The 27,929-nt window shown below is 47.8% G+C and overlaps 1 protein-coding gene across 1 annotated transcript; it reads left to right on the forward strand.

The window, feature by feature from the left end:
- The first annotated feature begins 2,316 nt into the window (after positions 1-2,316).
- zbtb7a (zinc finger and BTB domain containing 7a) lies at positions 2,317-27,483 on the forward strand. Its single transcript, XM_042057090.1, is given in 6 exon segments — positions 2,317-2,363; positions 2,523-2,634; positions 2,637-2,672; positions 11,787-12,362; positions 17,534-18,519; positions 22,844-27,483. Coding segments are annotated over 6 exon segments (2,226 nt in total). The 3' UTR covers positions 23,313-27,483.
- The last annotated feature ends 446 nt before the right edge of the window (positions 27,484-27,929 follow it).

Consider the following 27,929-nt stretch of genomic DNA (forward strand, 5'->3'; position numbering starts at 1 on the left):
TGCTAGTGGAGATCGGATGCCTGGTAAGAAATAGTTAAAGTGGCGAATGCCACGTGGGGCTGTGGTGTGTTACCTCCATGTGTGTCTCCCTCGGATAGCGCCCTCTATGGTCAGTGTGTGTAATGTCCCTTCTCCATACTGTCCCCTAGGTTCCTCTAAAATGCAAAGCCGTGATAATCTCATGGACCTCCTGGAGTTTTTCCCCCCACTAATATGGAGGTGACCTGTCAAATAGTTTTACATAAGTTCCGCTGGCGTCATCTGGGACTTGTTAAAATAATTGAAGTCCAGTACCCTCAGCTCAGATGATGATCAAGTTGGGTTCTTCATACTGAGAGCTTGATGTGCAGAGACTTTCACAGAGCACACACACACTCATACTCTTCTAGCTGGTGGTTAGACTGCTGTATGTGTGTGTGTGACATTGCCTGACGCAAAACCCCAAACAAATACTATGTCTTCATAGTTATGAACAGGAATAGTGGACGAAGAAGAGGTTACCAAGGTGTTGCTGACAGCTTGGGGCTGGTTTGGAAAGGGAAGATTAATGTACTAAGAAGTCAGTGCTAAGACTTTAAGGCCCCCTCTTCAGGCGGCGTGCGCTCGAAATGGGTGAAGACAGCAGTGGAAGCGAGGGGGGGTGGGTGGGTGCTGGCAGACCCTGAGTGTCCTGGAATGTGCCAAGGCTTGTTTTTGGGGTGGGACACCATGACCTCAGGCTATGGGATGGGTGGGTGTGCCTCTATTCAGGCACCATGTGAGATACAAGAGCAAGAAAAGACAAGACGGTACAGTTATAATTTGAACACACTTACTCATTTCCTTGGACGCAAACCTGTTTCTGAGGGACGGTCGTATAAAGGGAGCAGATTAAATGTAATCTGTGTTTTGACATATTCTTTATCTGTCAGTGTTGTTGTGTTGTTTTTGTTTTGTTTATGCTTTTGAAATACCCCCTTCTGACTTGAGAATATTCTCTCAGTCCCCAGAGAAGAGGAGCCAAAGAGAGCTCATCAAGGGGGAATGCTGTTTCTTTAAGAGAGAGGGAGAGAGAGAGAGAGAAAGGGAGGGACCTCTTTGCCCTCCAGAAACCAGGAAGGGAATTGAGTTGATCTGCTGCTGCTGCCTGGTTAGCGCATACGGGGCTTTGAAACTGCACGACAGTTGAGGAGAGAGCGAGCGAGCGAGAGAGAGAGAGAGAGAGAGAGAGCTCCAGAGAGGAGGAGAGAGGAGAGGAGGGCAGAGCTATCCCCACAGCAAGCAGCACCACGGCCATCGCAGGTGAGCCCCGGACGCCCCCCGCTTGCCCCCCCACCCCACCCCCCCCAAGCCCAGGCGACTACTGCTCAGGGCCTGCTGACTGGAGAGAGCAGTCACAGGAGAAGAAGAGAAAGGAATGAGGGAGGGGGACAGAGGAGAGAGAGAGAGAGAGAGAGAGTGGTGGAGGTGGGTGTGAGTGGCGTGGGGTGGGGGGTGAGGGGAGAGAGAGCAAAGGGAGGGGGAGAGCTAAACAGTCAGTAGTTGAGCTGGGGCTTCTTCCCCTCAACTTCTCGCTACAAAGCTTTTTTTTAAATATACCTGCTGATGTTGCTCTATTTTTTGGAACTTTATTTTGGTCTGTGAGAGGTGTGAACTTTTCGGACGGAGGTGTGTGTGTGCGGAGGGGGGGTCGCTGTGAGAGGAGGTGGATGGTGGGGTTTTGATGTGCGTGTGTGTGTATATGTGGAGGGTGTGTGTGTGGGGGGAGTCGGCTTGAAAGGAACGAGGAACCAAAAATAATTCCATAGGACATGGTACAGTGATAGCTGCTGGGGCTCACTTCTACAGATGCTGTCCTTTCATGCCAAACTAAGTTTGGAGGGAAAGTTGTCATCAAGCCCTTGCCATTCGGCTGATTTGGATTATTTTCCGGGGGGATCTGTCCGGGTGGTGTCGTCTTATTCAGTCTTTCCAAAAAGTCTGTATTTAGGTCAGGAATGCTGAAGTTTTTCGTAAAATGCAGAACGAGTCATTGTGTCATATAATTGTATTCTATCGCTTGCTTGTGACTCGGGGGAAACCAGTGGTCTGGTGGGGTTTTTTTCCTGCGGAGCTTGGCCCTGTTTGATGGCTGGTCTGTACTTTTAATACCTGGCATCCTGCTAGCAACACACTGTAGTGTATAATTCAGCCCTGAGTGCTTACGTTGAAGCAGGCTCGGAGATGTGGGGGTGGCAAGGGGGAGAGCGCTGGGACTCGTAGTTCGCCCAGGCGGGCTAGCAAGCAGGTCAGATAGCGCTCAAGGACTCCACATCCCAGAGTGCCTTGCCCTTGGCCATGCAGGAACGGGAACAGCCGCCAGCCTATCCCGACGGGGAGGTGTGGTGAGTGAGCAGCCGTCAGGCCAATCGCGTGGCAGGAAGCAAAGCCACAGCAGTGGGCTGAAAATAGAGGGGAGGGGGGAGGGCAGGGAGGGAGAGAGGAGGTGGTAGGTGTCTGCCTGCCTGTGTGGGATCAGGCAAGGGCTTGCCTGTGTAACTACGGCCACTCAAGAAGTTTCCTGTCTCGCGATTGCTCTGGTGCCGAGGCAGGGCCCTGCCCAGACACGGAGGCAGGCAGGCAGGCAAAGCAGGCAGGCAGGCAGGGGGAGACCGACTAGGGCTGGAGGAGGCAAGCACACTTCTGGGCAGCTGGTAAGAGCAACTATACACACACACACACACACACACACACACATACACACGCGCACACACAGAGTGCTCGCACACACACACACTGTTCTCTCTTGTACTGACAGCCTGGCAGAGGACAGGCAGAGATAGAGAAGAACTCGCTGGATCTTTGTGAGAGGGGGTGAGGGGGAGTGTGTGTGGAGTGGTGGCGCTGCTGTGTGTGTGTGTGTGTGTGTGTGTTGGGAGGGGGACAGGTCTTGATTCGAGCTCTTGACCCACTTGCAGATGAGGTGGAGGGGAGGAAATGGAGAAGTGCTTGGATGTGGCAGGTACTTTTGAAAAAAAGAAAGGAGACATCGGTGTCGATGCTGCTCACAACTTTTTGGACATGCTCAGGTGTATGTGTGTGTGTGTGTGTGTATGTGTGTGTGAAGGTGTGTGTGCGTGCGTGCGCTGAAGGCAGCCAGAGTAGCAGATGTTTCCCTAAAAATGTCTCGGCTGTTCCTTAACTCATTCTCTGTCTCTAAAGCACAGTCAAGTTGAGTATAATGTCCGTGATGTCAGCAGACTTGATGACATCTGGCTGGTATTATGTGCCGTGTGTGCGTGTGTTTGTGTGTGTGTGTGTGCGTGTGTGTGTGTGTGTGCATGTGTGTGTGTAGGGGGGTAATACAGTGCCATGGGTCCTGGTGGTTTTGACACAGAACTGGTATGAGGCAAGAGAATGTGGCGGCACCTCTAGCGGACAGTTTCACTTCCCCGCGCCGGTCTTGTCCGTGGCACTTTTGGCAACTCCAAATGCCAGCATGGACTTTGAAAGCAGCAGGCGTTTTTTCCCATAGCTGTGCCTCGTGTCAGCTCGCAGTAGTCTCTCTCTCTCTCTCTCTCTCTTTCTCTCTCTCTTGTTCTGACTGCTTCTCACCCCTTCCCCTATTTGCTGTCCCCTCCCAAGCTTCCCACTTCCCCTCCTTGCCCTCACAAAACAGTCTTCATCAGCACTGTCTTATGACATGTCAAGTGCACACCACAAGTGTGTGTGTTTTCTGTGGTGGGGACTGTGTATGTGTGTGTGTGTTTGTGTGTGTGCATGTTTGTGTTTTTTGTGTGCAGGTTTTTGGGGGGGGGCTGTGTACGTGTGTGTGTGTGTGTGTGTGTGTGTGCGCATGCGTGCGTGCGTGTGTGTGTGTGCGCGTGTGTGTGTGTGTGTGTGTGTGTGTGTGTGTGTGTGTGTGTGTGTGTGTGTGTGTGTGTGTGTGTGTGTGTGTGCGCGTATGTGCGTATGTGTGTGTGCGCGCGCGTGTGTGTGTGTTTTTGTGTGTGTTTGAGTCAGTGGGGCATATGTAGCAATAGTGTGTGTCTGATGTTGACAGACATTGCAGGAAGCTGGAATGATTTTTTCTATTGTAATTGTGAAGTATTTAAGGACATATGATTTTGCCCTCCCTTTGTTCACCTTGTACTTGCAGAACCCGTTTTTGAAGACTGCGGGTTCAGAGAAAGTGAGATACAGAAAGAAATCGACACAGAGAGAGTCGGAAGAGTTTTTTTGTTGTTATTGTTACACAAGGTGACGTCTTTGGCCCTGAGTGAATGCGTGCACAGCCCTCACAGACTCGTCAGTGGCCCAGCCTGTCTTTATCTCCCAATGTAAACCCTAACCATACACACATGGCAAGTTAATGGCAGCGTAAGGGTCAGTTCGGGTCGTGGCACCTACAGAAGAATGCAGTGGGGCAGCGTTTGAGAAACTTCTCAGCCTGGCGAACGCACAAGCAGGCAGCCGCTGTACATTCTTTGAAAGACGAAAGCGAGAATCGAAAGTGTCTGAGCGTTTTTCGTTACATCAGTCATACTCCATTAGTGTACAGTTGGAGAGTTTTAATTCATTGCGAGGAAGTGGATTTGCCAAAAAGTATTTCTAGCAGGGCTGTTGTTAACTCATTTGTCGTACAAAGATCTTTCAACATACATAGGCCTTTGAGGAACCATGAAAAAAAATAAATAACACAAGTATTTTATGACTTTCCACAAGAAGTAATACAAACCACAAGGCCAAACTGCCAAAGTCACAGGGGGGAATTTTTGAAGCTGGTGTGACTGGGACAGGCCCAGTGAGGAAGTGGAGTAGTATTTGAAAGTGCAGGCGTGGCGTCGGAGATGGTGCTGGTGGGTGCGCGGTGGTGGTGGTGGGTGGTAAACTGCTTACATGTATTGGATGAGGGGAGTGTGGGGCACTAAAGTGTGGATCCATGTGCCCCATAGTTGCACTGTCAGCCACCGTGGCTGGCCAGACTGAAGTCCTCGCGAACCCGTTAAGAATGAGCTCCACTCGTCAGCAATAAAATAATCTTGTAACTCCCTCACCCACACCGACAGGCAACCTTCTGTGTATGTTGAGTCGTGGGTGTGTGTTGTGTTTCGTTCAGGGGCCAGTGATTGGGGTGGGATTCCAGGTTTGTCATTTAAAGAGGGCGACTTGATCGAATTAGATTTTTCTCGCAAAGCCTCACGTCGTGTTGTCCCCTGTGCGGTTTATCCACCGGTAATCAGAGAGCGCACCTTATTATATGCCCGCGTTGCATATTTAAAAGGCTTTCTTGGAGTCTCCATTATCTCTTGGGGACTGACGGCTTCCCTCATTATTTTCCCACATTGTGCCCTCGAATCAGGCTGGTTTCTTTGTAAATAGTTGGTGAATGCTGTTTGTGTCATTCATGTCCCTCTCAAACCAGGCCAGAATGTTTTTCCATGCTTGTGAGCAGAGTGGCAGGCCCAATGGTAACTGAGTGGCCTGTGGTGTGTGTGTGTATGTGTAAGTCTCTATGTGGTGTGTTTTTGTGTGAGTGAGACTAGAAGATGCTTGTCAGAGATGGTGTTGGTTGGATATTGTGTCTGTGAGCCCCCCCCCCCCCCACCCGGTTGAGTCGTGTCAAGGAGGAAATGGGAGTTGAGGTGGGTCTGTCGTCTAGTGTGGGCTCGGCGAGGCAGGGGTTGGGCTGGGCAGAGATCAGCGCACTGCAGTGTCTGGGCGAGCTGGTCATCTGATAACAGAGAGGGTTCTGTTACACCACAGGAAGTGCTCTTTGGTTGGGGGTTGTGTGTGTGAGTGTATATGTGTGTGTGTGTGTGTGTGTGTGTGTATGTATGTGTGTGTGTGAGAGCAGACCTCTCCTCTACTTTTCACACTTATACTCCCAAGGTATCTTCCACTGTGGTATAGAGCACAAGGATGAGTGCACAAACTGAAGTTGGCTTTTAGTTGTCCTCTGCTGAGGGGAGGGGATATGGTGGTGGTGGTGGGGGGGGGGGTCTGCTTCTTCAGAGACTTCAGAGAGTTCACCAGGATGATCATGTGCAAAAAGTTTTCCAATCAAATAGAATATTGTAAATTGTCGGTCACTTTCTGATGGTCTGCAGTGTCACTTTGTTCATTCTAGCGTTCTTATTTTTATCTGATGTGCTGCAATGTTATGTCACTGCAGGAAAATGCACCACAGTTTTAAAGCTGTCACAATAGTTCTCAACTCGCTATTCAAATTGGCCACAAAAATTGAAAGGGTTTTGGAACAGGTGCTAAAAGAGTATAATCTTGTTACAACACTTTTGGTATCAGTTCATCAAGGGCCAAAAATAGGCCTATTACATAGGTTTGCAAACTTTTTATGTGTTCTATCACTGCTATAAAAGTGTTGAAGAAACACAGCGTATTAATTTAATAGATTGTTCCCTGTTCTCTGATAGCTTGCCTGTAGCCGTGTATAATACTGCCTCTAGGCTGTGCCTCTCATTATATCTACAGTTCTTGGCAAGCGGTGTAACTGGCATGTGTGGCGATAGAACTTTGACCTTTGGATTTCCATAATAAAGGCGACTTCTTCGACTCACTAAAATTTTATTGTCCAGTGTGACATAAGAAATTGAAATTATAAAGATTTTTTCCCCCTCTTGAGTCTCTCAAGGGTTGTGTGGGGCTGAGGGCGGTTTTATAAGTCTCGTAGAGTGTTTTTTTTTTTTTTTTTTCAGGCGCAGGCTTGGATTCAGCTGAAGTGGTGGTGCGAGTTTGTTTTAAACAGCCTCGCCCACTACCTTTCAGGGCATTGTGCGGAGAAGTCTTGATTTTTGGCAGCCTTCTGACATCCCTCCAGTTTGGCAGCCCAGCCCCACAACTTTAGTTTTATCAGTTGCTCGCCCTACTTCCTGCCTACGCTCTGTATGGCCAGTCAGGCTTCCTACCAGCGCTGGCAGTAGTGACTCACGCACGCACGCACACACTCACACACACACACGCACACCCACACACACACACAAATGCACACAGGGCCTTGCTTGAAATCCTGTTCTTCTTGGAACTCGCCACACCCCCCTCCTCCCCTCACCCCTCCCTCTCCTCCTCCTCCTCCATCCCCTTTCTCCATAGCGTTTCCGATTATCCTGTAATATCCGCTGGGCCTTGACCTTGAACCTTGCTGACCCCTGGCTAGTGATCCCCCTCCCCTCCCCTGGCCTGCCCCTCGGCCCCCACCCTCGCCCTGTGGGCCGTGGCGGCTGTTAATCGCAGGCACGCTCTCAGGACTCCCAGCTGGGGAACACCCCCCTGTCGGCACGCCGTAGCCTCCTGCTACGCCGTGTTTCAGGGCTTTGCGCCCTCGAAAGCTGACATATACAGTAGGCATACAGTGAGCTTTCTAATCCTCCTGCTCTCTCAGTCTTTCTTGCTTTCTCTCTCTCTCTCTCTCTCTTTCTCTCTCTATCTCTCTGTCTTTATCTTTCCTACAGCCCCCTCTTACATCTCCACTAGAAACTGTTAAGGAAAAAAAAGTACACAGCTATGGTAAATCGCAGTAAACAAATCCATACTCACCAAAACAAAACAAACAAACAAACAGAAAACAGTTCTGACAGAGGCAGGCTCTTCTGACAGTGCTGCTGGCTGTGAGGCAGCAAGAGTTGTTTGTGTTGATGTCATGAGCCGGCGTGCTCCTGGAATGCAGCGCGGGGCCCGACTGGAGCGCAGCATTCTTAGATATCCCTCTTTTTCTCTCGGAGAGCTGATATGACGCGTCTGATAAAACATCAGGCTTTTGGCAGCCTTTCCCTGCCAAATCATGTCCAGCTGATAGCTACCTTCAGTGGTGAGAGAGCCAGACCACCTAACATCAGGCTGAAATAATACATGCTTGTTTACATGCTTGAGGCAATGTAAAAAGAATCTCTCTCACACTTGTCTGGAGGAAAACCAGTAGCTGGATATTCAGCTTTGGGGATACAGGGCCGATTATCCCTGAAATCTAATCTGTATACCTGCTCTTGACGTTTGCTGGTGGAGGGGGGGTGGGGGTGTTGATGGAGTAGGGGGTGCTGGGCGCTGATTATAAGGCCAGCATGAAGAAGGCGTGGTGGGGTGAGATCTGCTCTGGCTTGTGGTTTGACTTGCAAAGCAGTGGCTTGCCCTGCCCGGTGGATAGCAGCCCGTGTAGCGCTGGGCGGAGTGTGCAGTGTGCCATACGAGAGGCCTTGAAACGAGACATTGGGGACACGTCATGGCCCCCGTCACCCGCAACCATGAATAAGTAATAGGGAATGTTGGGGAGGCAAGAGGAGGTGTTAGGATCAGGTTTGTTTGCGGTGTTTCCTCTCTCTCTCTCTCTCTCTTTCTCTCTCTCCTTTGCGCTTGCCGGGTTACTCTGGGACAGGCTCCCATACCCGCACCTGTAACACTGATGACTGACAAGACAACTATTCTATTATTTCTGTCCTTCTGTTCAAGCTTGGGGGAGAAAACCAGAAAGTAAATAAAGTAGAAGTAGACAGGTTCTGAGTCAGTTTGGCCACCTCATGTGTTGGGAGTATTCAAGTAAAAGTATTCTTACTGCAGGCTTGAGGGAATGCTACACAGATGAGCCACTCTCTCTCTCCCTCTATCTCTCCTTCTGTCTCTCTCTCTCTCGAGATCTTAGAGACTTTGCCCTCAGTGACCTCTTCCCTCTCACCCTCCCTCCCTCCCTCCCTCCCTCTCTCGCTCTCTATCTCTCTCTCTGTCTCCTTTGCACATAACAAGGACTTGTCAGTTAGCCCCCTGCCTCTCCCCTGCCTCATAGATAGTCAAATGAGAGGTGGATAGTGAAATTAGGCCCTCGCTCTGGTGGCTTTATCAGGGCCCCTGCACTGTGTGTGTGTGTGTGTGTGTGTGTGTGTGTGTGTGTGTGTGTGTGTGTGTGTGTGTGTACCGTGTGAACAGTAAAGCTGCATGCGTGTGACCGGCTCCAGCCAACAGCCATTTCTGCCTACACATATACCTATCCTCATGGTTTATTTATTCAGGGGAGGACATGTCAAATTGCCTGATACAGGTGTGGCACAGTCAGAATGTGCCGTGTCAGCCATACCAGGCTTTTTCACACCATTTTAATCTTTCCTATAACAACACATTAATTTCAATGCAATACTGCTACACTTCTACGGTTAGGACAGTTCCCTCTTGCGCAGATGAGTTAGTGGTTAGTAAAGGGGCCAACCAAACCAGTATTTTTTATCTGTTGTTTTACCTAATCCTCGGGTTCACGTTGAAATGGTGCCAGTTGTGGTGGATGTGTGGGAAGCCGGGCTGCCAGTTTACGGCTAAAGGTGTGTGTGAGAGCGAGCTCCCAGTTCGAGCAGGTCTGGCATACATACCAAGGGGCTTGGTCTGGAGGAATGTCATTTGAATGCATTGCTCTTATAGAGCATAATCCCCCAGGCCTCAACCCCCTGCTGGGTCTCTCTGGCAGATGGGAGCCGGGGGGTGGTGGTGATGGTGGTGGTGGTGGTGGAGGTGGTGAAGGGGGGTGGGAGCGAAGCTGTTTGCCTTCCGTGTTTGAGTGTGTGTGTGTTTGCGCGTGCATGCGTGCCTGTGTGTGTGTGACTGAACGAACAAATCGGGGAGGGTTTGCTTCACCGAGCCCCCCTCCCCCTTGCTCGGGCTGCAGTCGATCATTTTAATCCCCCCCACCCCCCACCCCCCACACGTGAGCAAGGGGACAGCCTTTCCTGAAACTTGGCACAGGGCGCAGGGTGGGGTAACCGGCTCAGACCGGATTGACAACCTCCCTTTTAATACTGTTCCCTCGCAGGCTGTGCGTGTCCTACTCCTCCTCCTCCTCCTCCAGTGGGTTTTTTCCACTATAGTCTCTCGTGCAGGCAGCCCCCCTCTCGCCCTCGGCCACCCCTCCCCAAACTCCCTCACCCTTCCCCTCCCTCCCTCTCTCTCTCTCTCTCTCTCTCTTACTCTCTCCCCCTTCCCCAGCAGTCAACTGACACGACACAGAGTGCACATGCTGCACAGCCCCACACCCAGTGCTCTCCCTCTCCTCTCTCCTCTCTGCACTCCTGTGTGCTCTCTCTCTGACCCACCCCCATGCCCCCCCTGCCCACCCCCCTCAGTCTGCCGCGCCGTGCCGTGCTGGGTTGCCCTTCACTCCCCCTCACAGCCACACGCTAACGCTAACGCTAGCGCTCCAGAAGTTTGCCCCAGAGCACCTCCCCTTCCACACTTCACCAGTGCCCAGGCACAGCGCACACACAGCAGGCCAGACAGCCAGGTCACACAGAGAGTCCTCCCAGCATGGCGAAAGGGAAAAATATACATAAACAACGTTGTGCCTCACGTGGGTTTGACATAGGCCACGAGGAAATAACGTTGTTAAGAGACACTTTGTTGTAATGTTGTTAGACTGACACTATGCAAAGTGTTTGCTAAGTCACCATGAGTCCCGGGGGTGTGTTGTGGAAGACTTTTATGTTTGGTGCTCAGCCCACAGCTTTTAGGCCGGACTACAGCCTGGATGTTTTCTCAATCCTTTCGCTGCTGTCAGCCATTGACTGGTTTCTATTGAACTGCAACGATCAAATAGATACTACTAATGTTATTCTTCTTTAGCATAATTCTGCTGCTCTTTTGAGATTACTGTATATGTATTTCGGTCAAGTACACAAATCCTCACCCCCCCTACCCGAGAGATGGGCACGTAATAAAATTCAGGCCTTGGCTGGAATATTTGCCACAACAAAGGAGCCCTAGACCAGACTGACATACCAGAAGTTAAGAGATTAACACACACTCTCACGCTGCGCTCGCTCGCTGGCCTGACCCAAACCTGAACTTAAAAGTGGCTGTGCCTATAATAGCTTATCCTTCACCATGAATTAGCACCACCAGCACTGCCCTCCCACTAGTTTCCCAGTGGCAGTAGACCCTTTCAAGAGAGTTCCATTATCAGCATCATAGTTGGCCCCACAAGACTTCCGTTTTAACATTCCATATGTTATCTTAATGCAGAGGAAGTAGATTGGGGCCCAAATAGAATGTTCAAGCATTGTTTTTGTTTACCTTGTTGAAAGGGTCTATAGGCACTTTTGTTATCTACCCAGCCCATTCTGATATCACTTAATGTTATTATTTGTTCATCCAGACATAAGTTTTTATGCATGCTGTGTATATGGTTATCTGTGCAGATTCATATTGCATTTAGTAAAGATCAATACTATCTGGTATGTATTTGAACAGTAGGAAACCATTTTTCAGTCATTAGGCCACAATGTTCTGCAGTGCTTGTTTTTAACTAGCCTGGGTGTTCCCATGCTGCCTTGCGCGCGATTTGATTCACGCTGCTAAGGCAGCCTGGAGACCATGGAGCAAATTTTCGCCTGAGATAGGGAACCAATCACAGAACAGGTGGGAAAGCAAGACGATGATGAGCTATGCACAGACGCATTTGATAGACATCCGTGGCACCCAATAAACGGATCTGGGCATTTTTTTCAAATACGAGAAAATGAACGTTTGGTTCCCAGACCACGTCTCATTGAGAAGTGGTGGCGCTAGCCAGGCTAGTTTTTAACCACATTTCATTTTGACCGTCAGCAGTCTCAGGTGAACCCTGCACAGTTCTAGCCAGCATCTGTCTGTATATGAATGTAAACAAGGGCATTTTCGCTGACATTTGCTCACGGCTTCACTCTTTCTCTGTAAGAATGTTTCGGTTTGGCAGTTCTCTTCTTCCTCAGTTGTTTTGTTTTATGATTTGTGTTTGTTTGTGTGATTTATGAGCATAGTTCTCACATGATGGCTCTCTCTCTTTCTCTCTGTGTCTCCTTCAGACAGGCAGACGGACAGACGGCAGGACGGACGTGCCGGCGGGGCCTGTGATTGGCGGCTCGGCGGCAAGCTGGTGGAAGATGTCGTCGGGGGCCGGCGGGCGGGGGAGCCGCCATGCGCGGTCGCGTAACAGTGGCGGTAGCTGCGGCATCTCGGGCGGCTACGGCTCCAGGGACGTGGTGGTCGAGGAGGGCCCGGTGGGTATCCCGTTCCCCGAGCACAGCGCCGACGTGCTGGGCGGCCTGAACAAGCAGCGGCTGAGCGGCCTGCTGTGCGACGTGCTACTGGTCGTGCAGGAGCAAGAGTTCCACGCTCACCGATCCGTCCTGGCCTCCTGCAGCGCCTACTTCCACAAGCTCTTCACCTCCGGCCTGGCCGCCAACCACCAGAGCGTCTACGCCCTCGACTTTGTGCGCGCCGAGGCGCTGGCGGCGCTGCTGGACTTCGCCTACACGGCCACACTGACGGTCAGCCATTCGAGCGTGGCCGATATCCTGAGCGCTGCACGTCTGTTGGAGATCTCGCCCGTCCAAGATGTCTGCACGCACCTGCTGGACACCAAAGTGCTCTCCCCGCCGGTACGCACAGCGCTCACAGCTCACCCACACGCATACATAAACATACATGCACACACACGCATACATAAACATACATGCACCCACACGCATACATAAACATACATGCACACACACGCATACATAAACATACATGCACACACACGCATACATAAACATACATGCACACACACGCATACATAAACATACATGCACCCACACGCATACATAAACATACATGCACACACACGCATACATAAACATACATGCACCCACACGCATACATAAACATACATGCACCCACACGCATACATAAACATACATGCACACACACGCATACATAAACATACATGCACCCACACGCATACATAAACATACATGCACACACACGCATACATAAACATACATGCACACACACGCATACATTAATACACATACCCGCACACAAACATACACATATGGGCACATACATACTTAAACATACACATAAACACTCACACACACAGACAAATATACAAAGAAATAATGTATACACACAGAAATAAACATATACATGGACACGCACACACACGCACACACACACACACACACACATACACACACATACAGGCATGCATATATATTATACACCTATACACAAACAGGCACACTTAGAGGCACAACCTCTGTTGCTAATACCTCTAAGTCATATAACTAAGATTAGTGAGGTCATACCATTAAACCCCATAATATTAATAATCCCTCAGAAAAAATGAAAAACACAAAAACGGCTAATTCACACACACAGACAGGTAGAACCTTCAGACACACCATTATAATATTGTGCAATATTATAATGGACAAGCACCCATGGCACACTGCTCTACAACAGATGCCCTCACTAAGAGTAGACCAGCTTGACTCATGCTTGACCAGCTTTGCAGTAGTTTGATCATCTAAACCAGTAGGGAGTAGCCTCAACTTGCTGATCAAGATGGTGGATTAGGTTCCTTTCACAATGTTACTCAATCTGTCCGTGTCATGCCTTTTCCATAAACTATGTTCTGAAAAGTATTATTTGTGTGTTCTGTAATATTTCCCGAAGGAGCATTTTTAATAGTATTCTACATACAGTAGAAGATGCAGTTAGCTGCATCACTTTCTAGTAAGATATGTTTGTATTCCAGGAAATCGTTTTCATTGGATGAGATTGGATAATTGGATTTATTTAGTGTTGAGGTTTTCTTAAATTCCCAGATAATATGATGCCCTGTCATAATCTCAATAGTTCTGGTGGAATGTCTTTAAGTTCAATACAGGTAGGAGCAGGTAATGGATTGTATGTTAGGGTTAAGGGTTTTCAGGTAACTACTGGATTTGATGAAAAGTTATAAACAGTAGGTATGGATTTTCAGTGACTTCCTGATTGGATTTGATTATGATTAAAATGGTAATGATCTGATTCTAAAATTATAATTGATGCATCACAATGTATATTGTCCTAGTCTATGTTGTTTATTCATAAATACTAACACTCAGATGTTAACCATAGTTTATTTTTGATTCCCTTTCATTTTATTTATTTACTACAAGATACGATAAGGACAAGGTAAAAAAATATCACCCTTTGGGACTTGGAAATGGGTTTGAAGGAGGTCTTTTATATTCATATCATCTAATCAATTACTTAATTAGTTGTTTCAAATATATATATTTAATCAATTTTTCTGCATCATTGGAGAATATTTCACATTTGCATTAGCACTATGCTTTATCATTATCATATTAGCACAATCTTCTCCTCAAACTCTGTTAGACAGTATTGATCTGGTCCTTCGCACTTTATGTGGTAAGTACTATTCGGTTTGACTGACAATTCAATGGATATGTTTATCTGTATGTCTATATCAATGGCCTTGCAGAGATATTAGACCCAACAGGATCTCACTATATTGTTGGAAGAAGGGGCCTGCATGTACTGGTCTGGCAGGAATGCGTTTAGAAACTTGGTGTGGCTGTTGGATTCGCAGCATTACAAGTCATGAACAGCTTTGTCTCAGTGAGACAGGTTAGCCAAAGGTTAGCGTCATCTGAGATGTCAAAGGGTGATGGTTCCAGTAAGATTCCTTGACAAATGATGTCAGAACCTTTGCTGAGGTTGAGATTGATAAGAATGAAACAGTAGCTTACAACCCAATACTACAGAATGAGAATTTGTACGTAAGAGCACAAGGGTCTGCCTGGTCCAGGTAACTTTTGTGATCTGAGGTGGCATGCACGGCTTTATGCAGATGTCCATCCCATGGACCCTAGTGGGGCCTTTCAGACTCGCTGCTATGCAAAGTACATATAACATTGGCCTGTAGGAGCACTAATGCAAACACAAATAGGTCATCAATTGGTCATGTGGGCCGGTGGTAGCATAGTGTCTAAGGAGCTGGGCTAGCATACAGTAGCCTAAAAAGTTGTGGGTTCAATTCCCACCTACCACCATTGTGCCCTTGAGCAAGGCTCTTAACCCGAGTTGCTCCGGGGACAATGGCCCTTGTAATATAATTGATGGATGTCGCTTTGGATAAAAGTGTCTGCTAAATTAATAAATGTAAATGTCATGTAATGTCAAACACCCCATGTCATATAACAGCAGCGTGTCAAACAAAAAGGGCACGATACCCCACTGTTCATAGAGCACCACTGGCTAGCCTTAGCTGCCCGCATTTAATTTAAAGTCACTCATACTAACCTACAAAGTGATTATTGGGTCTGGTCCCACTTACTTTAATGCTCTCATGAAGGCTCATGGCACATCTTCAACATCTAGTAACAACCCTTAACATGAATTTCCTTCTCTTCTCTCTTCCTCCTCCCTCTACCACTATCTCCTTTGATTACATTTTGTATATACCTTGCCTTCCTCTGGTAGTTTCATAGTGTTTGGGAAGTAGTGTTTATTGGTACCCTAAGGTGTCCTTTGCAATGTAACTTGAATGTTAATCCTCATTTTGTAAGTTACTTTGGCGTCTGTTAAATGATTCAGTGTAAATGCAAAATGTTATCAACATATTTCACACCATCCAAATTAGCATTACCATAAATAATGACATCTTTGTTCAGCGTCCAAATAAAATTATGCTGGTGTGATTTCATGGTGTCCTGTTGTTTTAAAGGTACACTTTTTATAGCTGGCCTAACCTTTTTCTTTGGTGAGAGTAGGAAAAGTAGGAAGAACAATCTGCTTTTTATAGGTAGCCTAGCCTCATAAAAGAAATTGACAGAGCCACCCCTATAAACATCGATAGAGACAAGTGAAGTCAATTTGAACCCCTTTTCCGGGTGAAGCCTTATTGTACTGCGCATCCTTAGTGTCAGCTGAGTGATAACACGTGACGTCAAGCAACGGACAAATACACAGTAAGTCGTCTGGTAGCCGCGCTAAGAAAATTGATAACGTGCAGACTGATCCGAGTTTTAGTGCAGCTTCTGGTAGGTGATTTATTCCGACGTAGAGCCAACCCAACGAAACATCACTTAATTGTTTGTTTCCCCTCAATGCTTTCCTAAATAGCTCACCCGTGGACTTAGACTGCCTTCAGTTTCTTATCCAAAAAATATGGTTACTTCTCTCATGTGCATGCTCATGACATCATTTTAGCATTGGTTTTCAAAGAATTACAAAGCAGTAAAGTGAGATACAAGGTTATGACGCCAGTCACACAAGTTGTATTTCTCTGGAAATAGAAATGGGTCATATAAAGGTTTAAAACGCTTCAGATGTTAACTAATTTGCTTTCAAAGTGACGCCAAAATGAATGGGGGTCAATGGGATGCTAACTTCAGGTGAAGCCTTATTAGCCTCAGAGCCTCCCATAGGGGGTACGCCTTCCAAACATTTGCTTACCCCCTTGGGTAGCCTACATAGAGTTGCCAAAAGAGGAAAGCCAATAATCATGCCTTAACAAGACACAAGACCACCTTGAGCCTCTTCAACTGCTTTATAATCTGTACCCTGGTACAGATTCAATAACAAGTAGAGGTTCAAGATTCCAGTACAGAAGTGTCTGCAACTCAAAGGACAAACATTTCAGTAGCCTATTTGTCTTCTTGTCGGTTGTAGTGATGGCTTGTGCTTGGGAAGACCATGATGATCGTATGTGATACGATGTGGCATGCATATCAAACAACTTGTTGTAGAATCTGCTAATGTCCCATTGATCCCTGGTCTCCTAACCCCACTCTAATTAGGATAATGCAAAATGGATTCAATCACTCTGAGTGGCTTTGTAGCCTCTCTCTTACCCCCAGCCTTTATCAGCTATGACTCTCATGATTATATGATTTGGTCAAAATTGGACAAGACCTGTCTCATATTGCTATTTAGTAGTGTTGTGGCTTGTCACTGTATTTGAATGGAGCTTCCCCATGCCTTTACCCGCACAATTGTCCATAACCAGTCATTATGGAGCCCTTGGTCACTCTACTTCTGTAGCTCCAATTCGAACTTAGAGTATCTTGTTGGTTTGCCAGTGAACAATTCACATGTGAAGGTGAGGTGTTTTTACCAAATAAGGTTTAGATTACAGACCATAACATAAACTTTAGAAAACAAAGTTCAAGGCAACTGCTCTGTAAAAAAGGCGTTTATGATGCCAAGACCTTAGTTCGCCCTATATGACTGTTCTCAAAGAATTTGCTAAGACCTTTGATCGCTAATTTGTTGCAATAGTCTTTTAGCTAGTTTCTTTCCTTTACATTATGTTTACCCCAACATCAGCAAGTGTAGAAGTCTTCCTCACTGTCACTCCAACCAACTCCAGACCAAAATTTATAACAATTCTATCTTTTGATTAGTCTCTTTTAACTTGAGCTAATAGCATAACGAGGTCATCCCTATGTTCCCCAGGTCCTATGTTCCCCGGGTCCTATGTTCCCCGCTCAGGGTTAGGGTTAGGGTTATGGTTGGGGTTTTAAAAAAGGGTCCTATGTTCCCCGGTCTCATACAAAGCGGGGAACATAGGTACGCTCCCAGCATAACATAGCACAGCATAGCGTGAGTTAATAGCATAACATAGCTCAGCATAGCTTAGCTTAGCATAGCTTAGCATATTCCTGATTCCTGTGGGACACTATAGGCCTTTTTCTGTCACAGGAGGCTTTCCTGACTGTGTTTATTGATATACAAAGACGGACTGACTGAGTCTCACTTCCTTCCTCCATAGGCGGGCAGTGAGCAAGATGAGGAAGAACAGAGAGAAGATGAGGAAAGGCCTAAGAGTGGCAGTCGGGGAGGAGGCCGAGGAACACGAGAGCAGGGGAACCAGCTGCGTGCCCGCGAGTACCTGGAATTCTTCCAGCGGGGGGCGCACTGGGGCAGCAGTAGCTGCAGCACGCCAGAGCTCAGGGACCCGCTCACACACCAGCACTTTAGCCAGCGCAACGGAGCGGAGCGCAACGGGACCCACAACGTGCCGCATGAGTACGACTCCCCCCTGGCCCTCGCCCTGGCCCAGCCACCCATGCAGGACCCAGAGGACGATGAAGAGGACGAGGAAGACATGGAGGTGTCCTCGGCCTGGGCCCGGGGCAATGGGGGGGTCGGAGGAGAAGCCGTGCTACCCCACTACTACACCCCGGGGGCCCAGAACGGACATTTCTACCTCCAGACGGAGCGCGTGAAACTGGAGCAAGAGCAGCGGGTGGAGGCAGGAGATCGAGAGCGGGATCGGGAGCGGGACCAGGAGCGAGACCGGAAGCGGGATCCAAATAATCAGGAGCGGGAGCCAGAGCGTGGCTCGGCCAGCGCTCTCCTGCAGCAGATGATGGACTCCATCGAGCGGCAGAAAGAGCGGGAGGCGGCGGGCGAGGAGCCGCCCGACGGGGAGGACCCGGACGTGGAGTTTTACTTGAAGTACTTTAACAGCGCGCAGCAGGAGGAAGGCTCCGCAGCGGCCGCCGCCGCCGTGGCTACCGCCACCGCTGTCTCCCAGGGCCTGCTGTGGTCGGTGCGTGGCGGGGGTGGCGGCCAGGCCGGCAGTGGCGGTGGCACTGGGGCCACGGGCGAGAGGAAGATGCGCTCTAAGGCCTTCCAGAAGTGCCCCATCTGCTCCAAGGTCATCCAGGGTGCAGGCAAGCTGCCCCGGCACATCCGCACGCACACGGGAGAAAAGCCCTACGAGTGCGCCATCTGCAAAGTGCGCTTCACCAGGTAGGCCATTAGGAAAGTTACACTCACACACAGCCAGAAACCCCTCAGTATCAAAGTCAGAGAACCAGAACCAGAGTCCAGCTCGTCCAATTCAGCCCCAACCCAGTCAGAACCTCTCTCAGTATCAGTCCAACCCAGTCAGTACCTCTCTCAGTATCAGTCCAACCCAGTCAGCACCACTCAGAATCAGTCAAACCCAGTCAGCACCAATCAGAATCAGTCCAACCCAGTCAGAACCTCTCTCAGAATCAGTCCAGTTCACCCATTCCAGCCCACGCTAATCGCTTGTTTTGGGGCAATTATTGCTCAGTTAAACAGTCCTAGTCCCAGTCCCCTCTTTGAATGCTTTGCTGTGGAACTTTGAACTATTTCATAATTGGATTTAACACACACAGAGCAACAATAGAGCACTTTCTCTTTTTGCCCTTTACTATGATGTAGCTTTTTTTGCTCCCACTGAAAAGACCAAGGTAGCAGTTACGGTGTCCCACAGTGCTATCAAGCCCCACTGAACACACACACACACACACACACACACACACACACACACACACACTGTGGCTCTGGTACAGCACTGTCCTCCTCACAGACGTACCTTTGGTAATCTGCACTGATTAAAACGCTGAGCAGAAATGAACATGCAAAATGGTTTGAATGTTTGGCAGGGTCGGGGGGTGGGGGTGGGGGTGCCATAAAACAGGCACAAGTGTAGAGTGTGAGAGGGTTCATCACAAAGTCCTGCAGTTTTAACAAGGCGGGGGTCCTATAAAAGTGAGCTGAACGTTGTGAGTGTGGGCTGTTATCAGGGGATGAGGCCACTATAAAATTCTCGTCGCTCCGATACAGGGGCTGGATGGCAGAGGGAAAGGTTGGGGGTGGGGGGAGGGGGATTCTGGCTGAGCTCTATCTATGCCAGTCAGTTGTGTGAACTTGTGATCCCGAGGTATGTTGATTATTGCCCACGGCACATACGTCACTCTCTCTCTCTCTTTTCCTCTCTCCCTCCCTCCCTTTCTCTCTATCTTATTTTAACCCTCCCTCTCTCTTTCTCTCTCTCTCTCTCTCATTGGTTGACTAATGTAGTGTGCGGTTTGGCTCTTCTGTGCCAGCTTCTGTGTGTATGTGTATATGTGTATGTTTGTGTTTGTGTGTGCTCATGTGTGTATGCGCTTGTGTGTGTGTGTGTGTGTGTGTGTGTGTGTGTGCAAAATGATTTCCCATGTATAGGGAGCATCACCTTTTCCATGAAACAGTCCCCTTAATGAATTAATCAGGGGATGCGCGTTGGAAATAGACGCGCAGGCGAGCCGAAAATATCAGCGCCCCTGTTTGTGGGGTGCGGGCGGGTGATCTAAATTTGCCATCTAAATGCAGCAGGCAGGCAATGGGAAGGGGCATTGTAATCTTAATCCTGCTTGATCAGGGTTAAGAGTGTGCCTGCCGCTGTAATAAATCACTCCCGTCCTTTAAATAATTCACCCCCATCAGTGTGTGCCACTTTGTTCCATGGCCCAGTGTGTGTGTGTGTGTGTGTGTGTGTGTGTGTGTGTGTGTGTGTGTGTGTGTGCGTGTGCGTGTGTGTGTGTTTGGGTATGCCAATTGAGCACATGCATGTGTGTTTGTTTTTTCCCTGTGTGTTTGTGTACACACTGAGTGTGTGCATTGGTGTGTGCTTGCATGAATGCCAGCATTTGTGTGTGGTTGTTGGTTGTGTTTACTTATGTGTGTGTGTGTGTGTGTGTGTGTGTGTGTGTGTGTGTGTGTGTGTGTGTGTGTGTGTGTGTGTGTGTGTGAGCGCGCACATGTGCCAGCACTAGTGTGTGGTGTGTGTGTGTGTGTGTGTGTGTGTCTGTGGTTGTGTATTATCTAAGCCACCATTCTGCCTGGCTATTCAGTCACCTTAGCCACAGTGGTGAGTGTGGAGCTGTACTCTGCCCCGCTTAGGGGTGAGTAGAAGACACACACACACACACACACACACACCCACGAACACACACACACAAACACACACACAAACACGCACACAAAAAACAAACACACATAGTAGCATACAGAGACAGCAGTTTCCCCATCCTCTTCCACAACACACACTGCATAGATTTAAAGAGTTTTATGGCTTCTCCTCTCGTCCCCGCTGATGCACAAACCACCTGCTTCTCCTTACGTTATTACAAACTTGCAAATTGCCCCCAGGATCAGAGGGTCGGATTTCCTCTTCAAAGACTTTGAGCTTTTGCTTTGGAAGAATTCTTCTATCCTTTGCATGTTTTTTAGCATCTCAGGGGATCCACACCACTGTTAAATGTCCAAGGGTTTGAATTATTTAAAGAATTCTGTCCCCTTTTATTGCCTGTGTACAGGAAATTCTAATAGAAAAAAAATCCTCCGAAATCAACCTTGACAATGTTTCTGTGACCAGTTTTTAAGTAAGAGCTAGTATCATACTTCTGCACTAGGAGTGCAATGCATAGCTTTTTGCAGGTATGCACAACTATTTCCATAACCTTGAATAATACTGCTTTTCCTTGCAGTCCTGTCCGGCCAAGGTCTCCTGAGTTGCCCTGAGAAATCAGTAGTGTTGTCCTAATGGCCTAAAGGGGGCCTCTGCTACCTCATACCAATTCATCTCCCTGTATTAGACAGTGGTGACCCATCACAGCATGCCCAGATCAAGGGCAGCTGTAGCGATCTCGGCGCCGCTCTTTGATTATAAACTGCGTCTATGGTAGGCATTAACCACCACCTACCCAGGGTTCCTTTGCTCCCACCATTACCAGGCGCTGGACTGGACGTTGAGCCCTCCAGAGCTGGGCTGCTGCCGCTCCTCTCTGAAATAATACAGATAAAAAAAAAGAGAGAGAGGGAAAAAAAATAGATTTACAGCCCCTTGTCCTGATATGACCCGGCGTGGTGATCAGCAGAGCAAACACTTGTAACTGCTGAAACCAAATCCACACCTCGTCAGATAGGAGCAGGATGTGCCGGGGAATGTTTAGGGGGTCGCCAGGGTAACACAGTATTTATCGTTTATCGTAAGGAGAGTAATACACGGCCCCACCCCCTCTTTCCCCACACACACACACACACACACACACACACACACACACACACACAACAATAAGGAAGGAATCACAGAATTGCCCGCTGCTTTGTTTAAGCAGGCAGTAGCTAGCAGTGCCTTTCACACAGCCTGGCCCCAGTTTCAACTTCTGAGAGCAGGAGATAGAAGTTGCTGCAGGATATTCAAACTATATTTCCCTGTCTGGCTCGAAGGATTAAAACTAAGATTTATCAGTGGGGTGACACTCTCATGGTTTTATTTTATTATGGTGATTTGTGTCAATGACATGTGCTGCAAAAATGCATTCAGTAATTAGGCTGCCTTCATTTTTGTAGTCTGTTTATATTTAAATCACTTTTGTGATGAGTCTTATAGACTCTTATCAGTCACCTACTTTGGATGAATTAGATGAAAGACTTTAGATGTAAAGGGCCGCACGATCTGGGAAGAAAATATCTAGTTGCGATTTTTCAGATTTCGTGATTGTGATTTGATTTGCAATACACTTTTTGAAAGTTAAGCTTCAGTTCAATATTCCATATTTGTTTTAAGTTGGGCCGCTTCTAATTAGTGAGAATGCTAACACTCCTGTTAGGTGAGCTTAACTGTCACACAAAGAGGATGACATGAATATAAAAATCACAGATGTGACAAGATTAACCTTTGGGATAGAGTTGCGATCTGCACAATTAATTGCAGCCCTTGCGATTAGCTACTTGCAGTTTAACTTGCAGTTAAATTGCGATATCGATTAAAAAACGATTCATTGTACAGCCCTGATGTAAATCTATGATATCTCAATCGATGAACAATACATATTTATTCTATCATTTTCAGTGGGATGCTCAAAGAAACACAGGTCTTGAGACAATTCTCATAAACAGTTGGAACACATCATACTATATTCCACGATAAAAATATATACAGTTGTCTCTTTAAAGCTTTAAAGTTCCTATTTTTTACTATAGTTTAGTCTTGTTTCTTTATTGACACTAAAAATGCCCTTTTTTATTGTCCACACACTTGGATTGTTTCCAGCAGGACTTAACCATTTTGGATGTAACTGACCTCTAAAGTAGTTAATTGTGTTAAAAGTGTATGATTTGACAAGATAAATTGATAGCTGTCTGTGGCTTCCTCTCTGAGACCAGTATCTTGGCCTGTAGTCATGAATGGTTGTGTCAGATGGGTGTTCCCTGAATGGACAGTCTTGTGACCTGCGCCGTGACCATCTTTTCTATCTTGTTCTTCTTCTGTCCACAGGCAGGACAAGCTCAAGGTTCACATGCGCAAGCACACAGGGGAGAAGCCTTACCTGTGCACCCAGTGCGGCGCTGCCTTCGCCCACAACTACGACCTGAAGAACCACATGCGCGTCCACACCGGCCTGCGGCCCTACCAGTGCTCCAGCTGCTTCAAGACGTTTGTGCGCTCCGACCACCTCCACCGCCACCTGAAGAAGGACGGCTGCAACGGCATCCCGTCGCGGCGCGGCCGCAAGCCCCGGGTGCGGGACCCCGAGCTCCTGGAGGGGGCCTCTGTAGGACTCCCGGGGCCACCGGGCCCCGGAAACGGCGGACGCAGCGGCCGGGGACGAAGGCGCGTCGAGTTGGCTCATCCTCCTGCTGCTGCCGGCCCCACCACCGTCGCATCTGCCACCGTCGAAGGAGGCCCAGGAAGCCATGCACACAGCCCCACCCCGGCCGAGAAGGCTGTGGAGGAGGTGCAGTGAGACGAAAGGGACGTCGGAACGTCGCGCTGGGGACTTCAGGAAGGGACGCAGAGAAGGGTTTGCGGCGGGGGACATGTGAGATGGAAATTGAAAAACAACAACAACAAAAAAAACAAGAAACAAAACAAAAAAACAAACAAACAAAATGACAACTACATGCTCCTCTCTAAACCAAAATCAGGGTGTCACAAAAATCTATTTGTTTTCTCATTTTACCTTTTACCCCCCTGTGCTTTAGATTTTACAGAGTAGACTCACAACTTAGGGGTCTGTTTAAAAAACAAAACAAAAAAAAACACAAAAGAGCAAAGAGCACTTCACGTCACCTCCACCCTGTCTCCATCTTTCTGAGTCGTATCTCTTTTTTCTTTTCTATACTGGAGCGATGGCTTTACCATATGCATTTGTGAAAAACAGAGCAACTATGCAGTAGAGAAGAACGTTTCCGGGTCTGTTTCTCACAGAGCCTTGTCTTAACACAGGTGGTGTCACCCCCACCTGTGGGCTGTTGCACGGGTTAACTCAAGTTAGTCCAGGGAGGTGGAAAACAACCAATCAGTCTTTTTCTACTTTAATGCAGTTATAACATGTACATATTCCATAACACCTGATATTGTCTCTTTGATTAATAAGGCAATATATGCAATTCTGATGCAGCAACTTCTATATTTTTTCTTTCCTAAATGGTTCAGAAAGAATCGGGCAGGGGTTTGAGTGAAGTGTTGCTTTCTCTATAAACTAGGTTTTAAGAAATCTTTGGTTCGTCTTTCTGAAAGGTTAACAGAGTCGTATCCACTATTGCGGGGGCTCTTTGCAGCGCAGGACCAGGGATTGGGGGGGGGAGGTGGTGGGGTGCAGTGTTTCTGAAGCACTACCATCATCATCATCATCATCATCGGTGGCCAAGCGGCAAAAACCACACCGAATATTACCTCTCGCCACCCTGCTTATTCAGCATTTCTTTTAATTTGATTCGTCTTAATCTTTTGTGTTTTTTTTTGATCGTCATTGTCGTATGTTCTTTTTGAGTTGACTGCTTTTGGGTACTTGACACTTTACATTTGTATACATGTATATATATATATATATATATCTATATATATATATTAGATGGTGATAATATTTGGTCCCATTTTAACTTGAGATATATTGCAAATCAAATGGGGGTGTTTTCCTTCAGCTTGACTTCTGATTTCTCACAGAGTGAAGCTTGCATACGGGAGAGAGAATACTGCTTGAATGTTAGAGAATATTTAATTCCGACATACCCGTTTTGTCCTAAAAACTTTAGCACTTGACCGAACCATTGAGTTCCCACCCAAAGGTTAAAGGAAGTGATGTACTTCCCTTTGAGAAGTTCTCCAGGGTTTTGTCTGTATGAGCGAATGAGAGTGTGCTGTCTAACAAACAGCTGGTAAAAGACAGGGGAAACTTTTTCTTTCTTCTTTTTTTATTTTACTCAGCACCAGTGAAAAGATGACGAGATTGAGCACCTTTATTTTTTAAATGCATTTGCACAGCTTAACTAAAGATATCCAACCTGAATGAGATGTATTTAATAAGGCAGTTAAAGAGGAGGGTTGAAAGTGCTTATTCCAATATTTTGCCCTAGGGACCACGAACCATAAGACAACCTGTGTGATGAGAAGAGCAATAAATACCTGTCCAAGTTAGGAGGCCAAAAAGAGAGAGAACCAGAGAGAGAAAGAGAGAGAGAGAGAAAAGCGAACAGCTGCAGCCAGCCACAGAGGGCGGGGGGCAGGGGGGGAGGTGTGTGGATTTCGCAATGTCTCTTGCATTCCAAAATATAATCTGCCCCGAAACAGCCGTGTTTCGCTGTACAACGGATCAAATCTGGTCTTTTTTTTTGTCTTAACCCCCACCTACCCTACCCTACTCCACCACCCACTAAACCCCTCCCCAATCCCCCTAACCACTCCTCTCCTCTCCCCCTCTCCATTTTCGACTGGAGGAATCCACGGCCTGTTTGCCGGCAGCACCCAGATTGAGGCCGAGCCTGTGAATGAGTCTGGCTCCAATACGGGCCAGATCCGCTCTGGATCAGATCTGTCCGTTCCTCCGATCTCGGGCTCGGACTCTCTCTAAGGCCCTTAAAACAAGCAGCGGGATCACACACACCACTAGCCCCCTGGGCCTCTGTGCATCAGTTGCTGTGTGTGTGTGTGTGTGTGTGTGTGTGTTCGTGTATGTGAGAGAGTCAGGCGGTGGGGTCGCCTGCTGGCCACTTTAGTACCGAGTGACTCACCCGTAGGCCCGGGAGTGCCGGACGACCAGGCAGCAGAGACTGAGCGAGTGAGGAAGGGTGTGGTGGAGGAAGAGTGGGGGGTGGGAGGCTGAGGATTGGGAGGGGCAACGCGTTTAAACACGCTCCTGAGAATCTGGCGGAGTGCTTACAAAGCTCCAGCAGACCCGCGAAAGTGGGCAGCCTCCGGCGGGAGACGGCACAGCCTACTGAGTGTTATTCCAGAGAGCCGCAGTGACGGCCTGCTGACCTAGCCTAGCCTAGCAGGCACGCAAGCATGCTTAGCCTGGCCTGGCCTATGCCGCCAGTCCTACCCCTCCGCAGGCTAGCTCCCCAAGAGGAGGCGCACGTGTGTGTGTGTATGTGTGTGTGTTTGGGTGCAGGTGGCTATTCGCTGGTGCATATGTGGACCAGATCTGCAGGAGAGAGAGAGAGAGTGTTTGTGGCTGAGGTCGATGTTCCCCTCCTCGGCATTGCTGCAGGGCTGTGTTGTTCTGAGAGTTGGTCCGTTGCACCTTAATGGGATACAAGCAGGTTCTGATTGCACTTTGTTACTGAGAAGGGCACTTTTTGTCAAAGAAACGGGTACTTGAAACAAAAGATTGAATGTGTGGTACACATGGTCCAATCCGAACGGTGACTCTAGGCCCATCCTTTTGTTTTTGTTTAGCTTTTGACGACAGGCTGCCAAAAAGACAGAAAAAGATATGTGTGCAGAACCTCTCTTAAAAAAAGACCTAAAAAAGAGAACAGTTGTTTTTTGGAGATGGACATGTCAGGATTTGTGACCTATATAAAACAAACACTTTTCAAAAATATTCTTCAAAAGAATGAGATATCCCCATGAAACTGATTGCACTTGAAGTTAGCTTTTTGATTTCTAAAGAGATATTTAGAGTTGTCTTTATTCATGTCTTATTATGGAGCACGGGGATTGAGTGTTTGAAGGGGGTGGCGGTAGGAGTGTGAGCATTAGTGTGTGTGTATGTATGTGTGTGTGTGAGTGTAGCCGCAGGGTCTTTGGGCAAGCCTGGATAAACAAACTCCATTTTATACCCATCTGCTCACCAGCTTACCACTCCGAGCTCCAGTTGTTATGCTCAATAAAAAAGAACTATTTTCACCACAGAGTTCCCCCTAGTCTAGCTTCAGCTATGGACAACCACTGCGTTGGCAGGAGCAGTATGTGTGTGTGCGTGTGTGTGTGTACCTGACACGGACACACCCTGTGTAACGATCGAGGGCAAGATTGCTCTTCGTGATGCATTTAATGCTGTTGGACTTTGCATGGCCAACTACAAAGTTAGCAAGCCTCCTTGCCATGTGTGTGTTATGTCTGTGTGCCCGTATGTGTGTTTGTGTGAGTGTGTTTCTGAGTGTGTCCACACATATACACTTCTACCACGCAGTGGTTTAAAAACACATAGGTTTGATTAAGGTTCATTTGGCTTCAGCACAAACTTCTGTTCTGGTCTTGTCCTCGTGCCCTATTCTTAGTGGAGCCCAGTGTAGTGGTTCTTAGTCAAGACCACAAGGCTGCCCTGTAGTCTTGCCACACCCTGAGCGCCTACCCCCCTCGTTGCATATGCAGCAATTTGTGTGGAATCATGCAAAGCATTTTACTTGAGTTCCCTTTTCTCTTCTTCCTCCGATTTTTTTATTTTTTCCCCCTTTCTTCTTCTGTGAACTTAAAAAGAATCGATCGTTTTTTGTAGATATTAAGAGCTTCTCCTTTTACTTGTTGGTTTGTATGTTTCTGTTGATTATCCTTCAAAAGGTGTCGCTAGAGCTTGTGTGTTAATATTTTTTTCCTTGTTTTCGAAAAACTGTTAAAAGGCTGTTTGTGTGGGTCTTGGTTTAGGTTATGGATTTTTTGTGTGTGTACAGGGAGGGTGGGTGTAGGGGTGGGTTACGGTGGTGCTTTTCCGTGGAGGCGCGGGTAACGGGGTGCTTTTTCTGGGTCGGGGTGGGAAATTACAAAGCCTGATAGCACTGGAAGTAGTGCTTTAGCTGAGACAGCAAGAGTTTGCACTAAAAAGTCGTGCCCTTGTCCTGAAAGGAGAAGGGCAGAAGAAGTCAGCAAGGCCTTGTCGAGTTCCTCTGAACACAGACTCCTTTCACTCCCCCCCCCCCCCCCCTCAATGCCCCCTATTAACATTCACCACTACGGTTAATGCTCGCTATTCTAAAGCAGAAGACGGCTCGCACTCGGCTGTAACTTTAACATTCAAGGCGTCTGCCAGGCCCTGTGTTCAATGCTCAAATGAACAACAGGGATCACTACGTAGGGCTGTAGAGGCCTGCTTTTCAAAAGGAGTGGGCCCTAGTGTCGAGCCTCCTCAGTGATCATGCCA

The sequence above is a fragment of the Alosa sapidissima genome, chromosome 12, assembly GCF_018492685.1.
Source record: "Alosa sapidissima isolate fAloSap1 chromosome 12, fAloSap1.pri, whole genome shotgun sequence".
Classification (NCBI taxonomy): Eukaryota; Metazoa; Chordata; class Actinopteri; order Clupeiformes; family Clupeidae; genus Alosa; species Alosa sapidissima.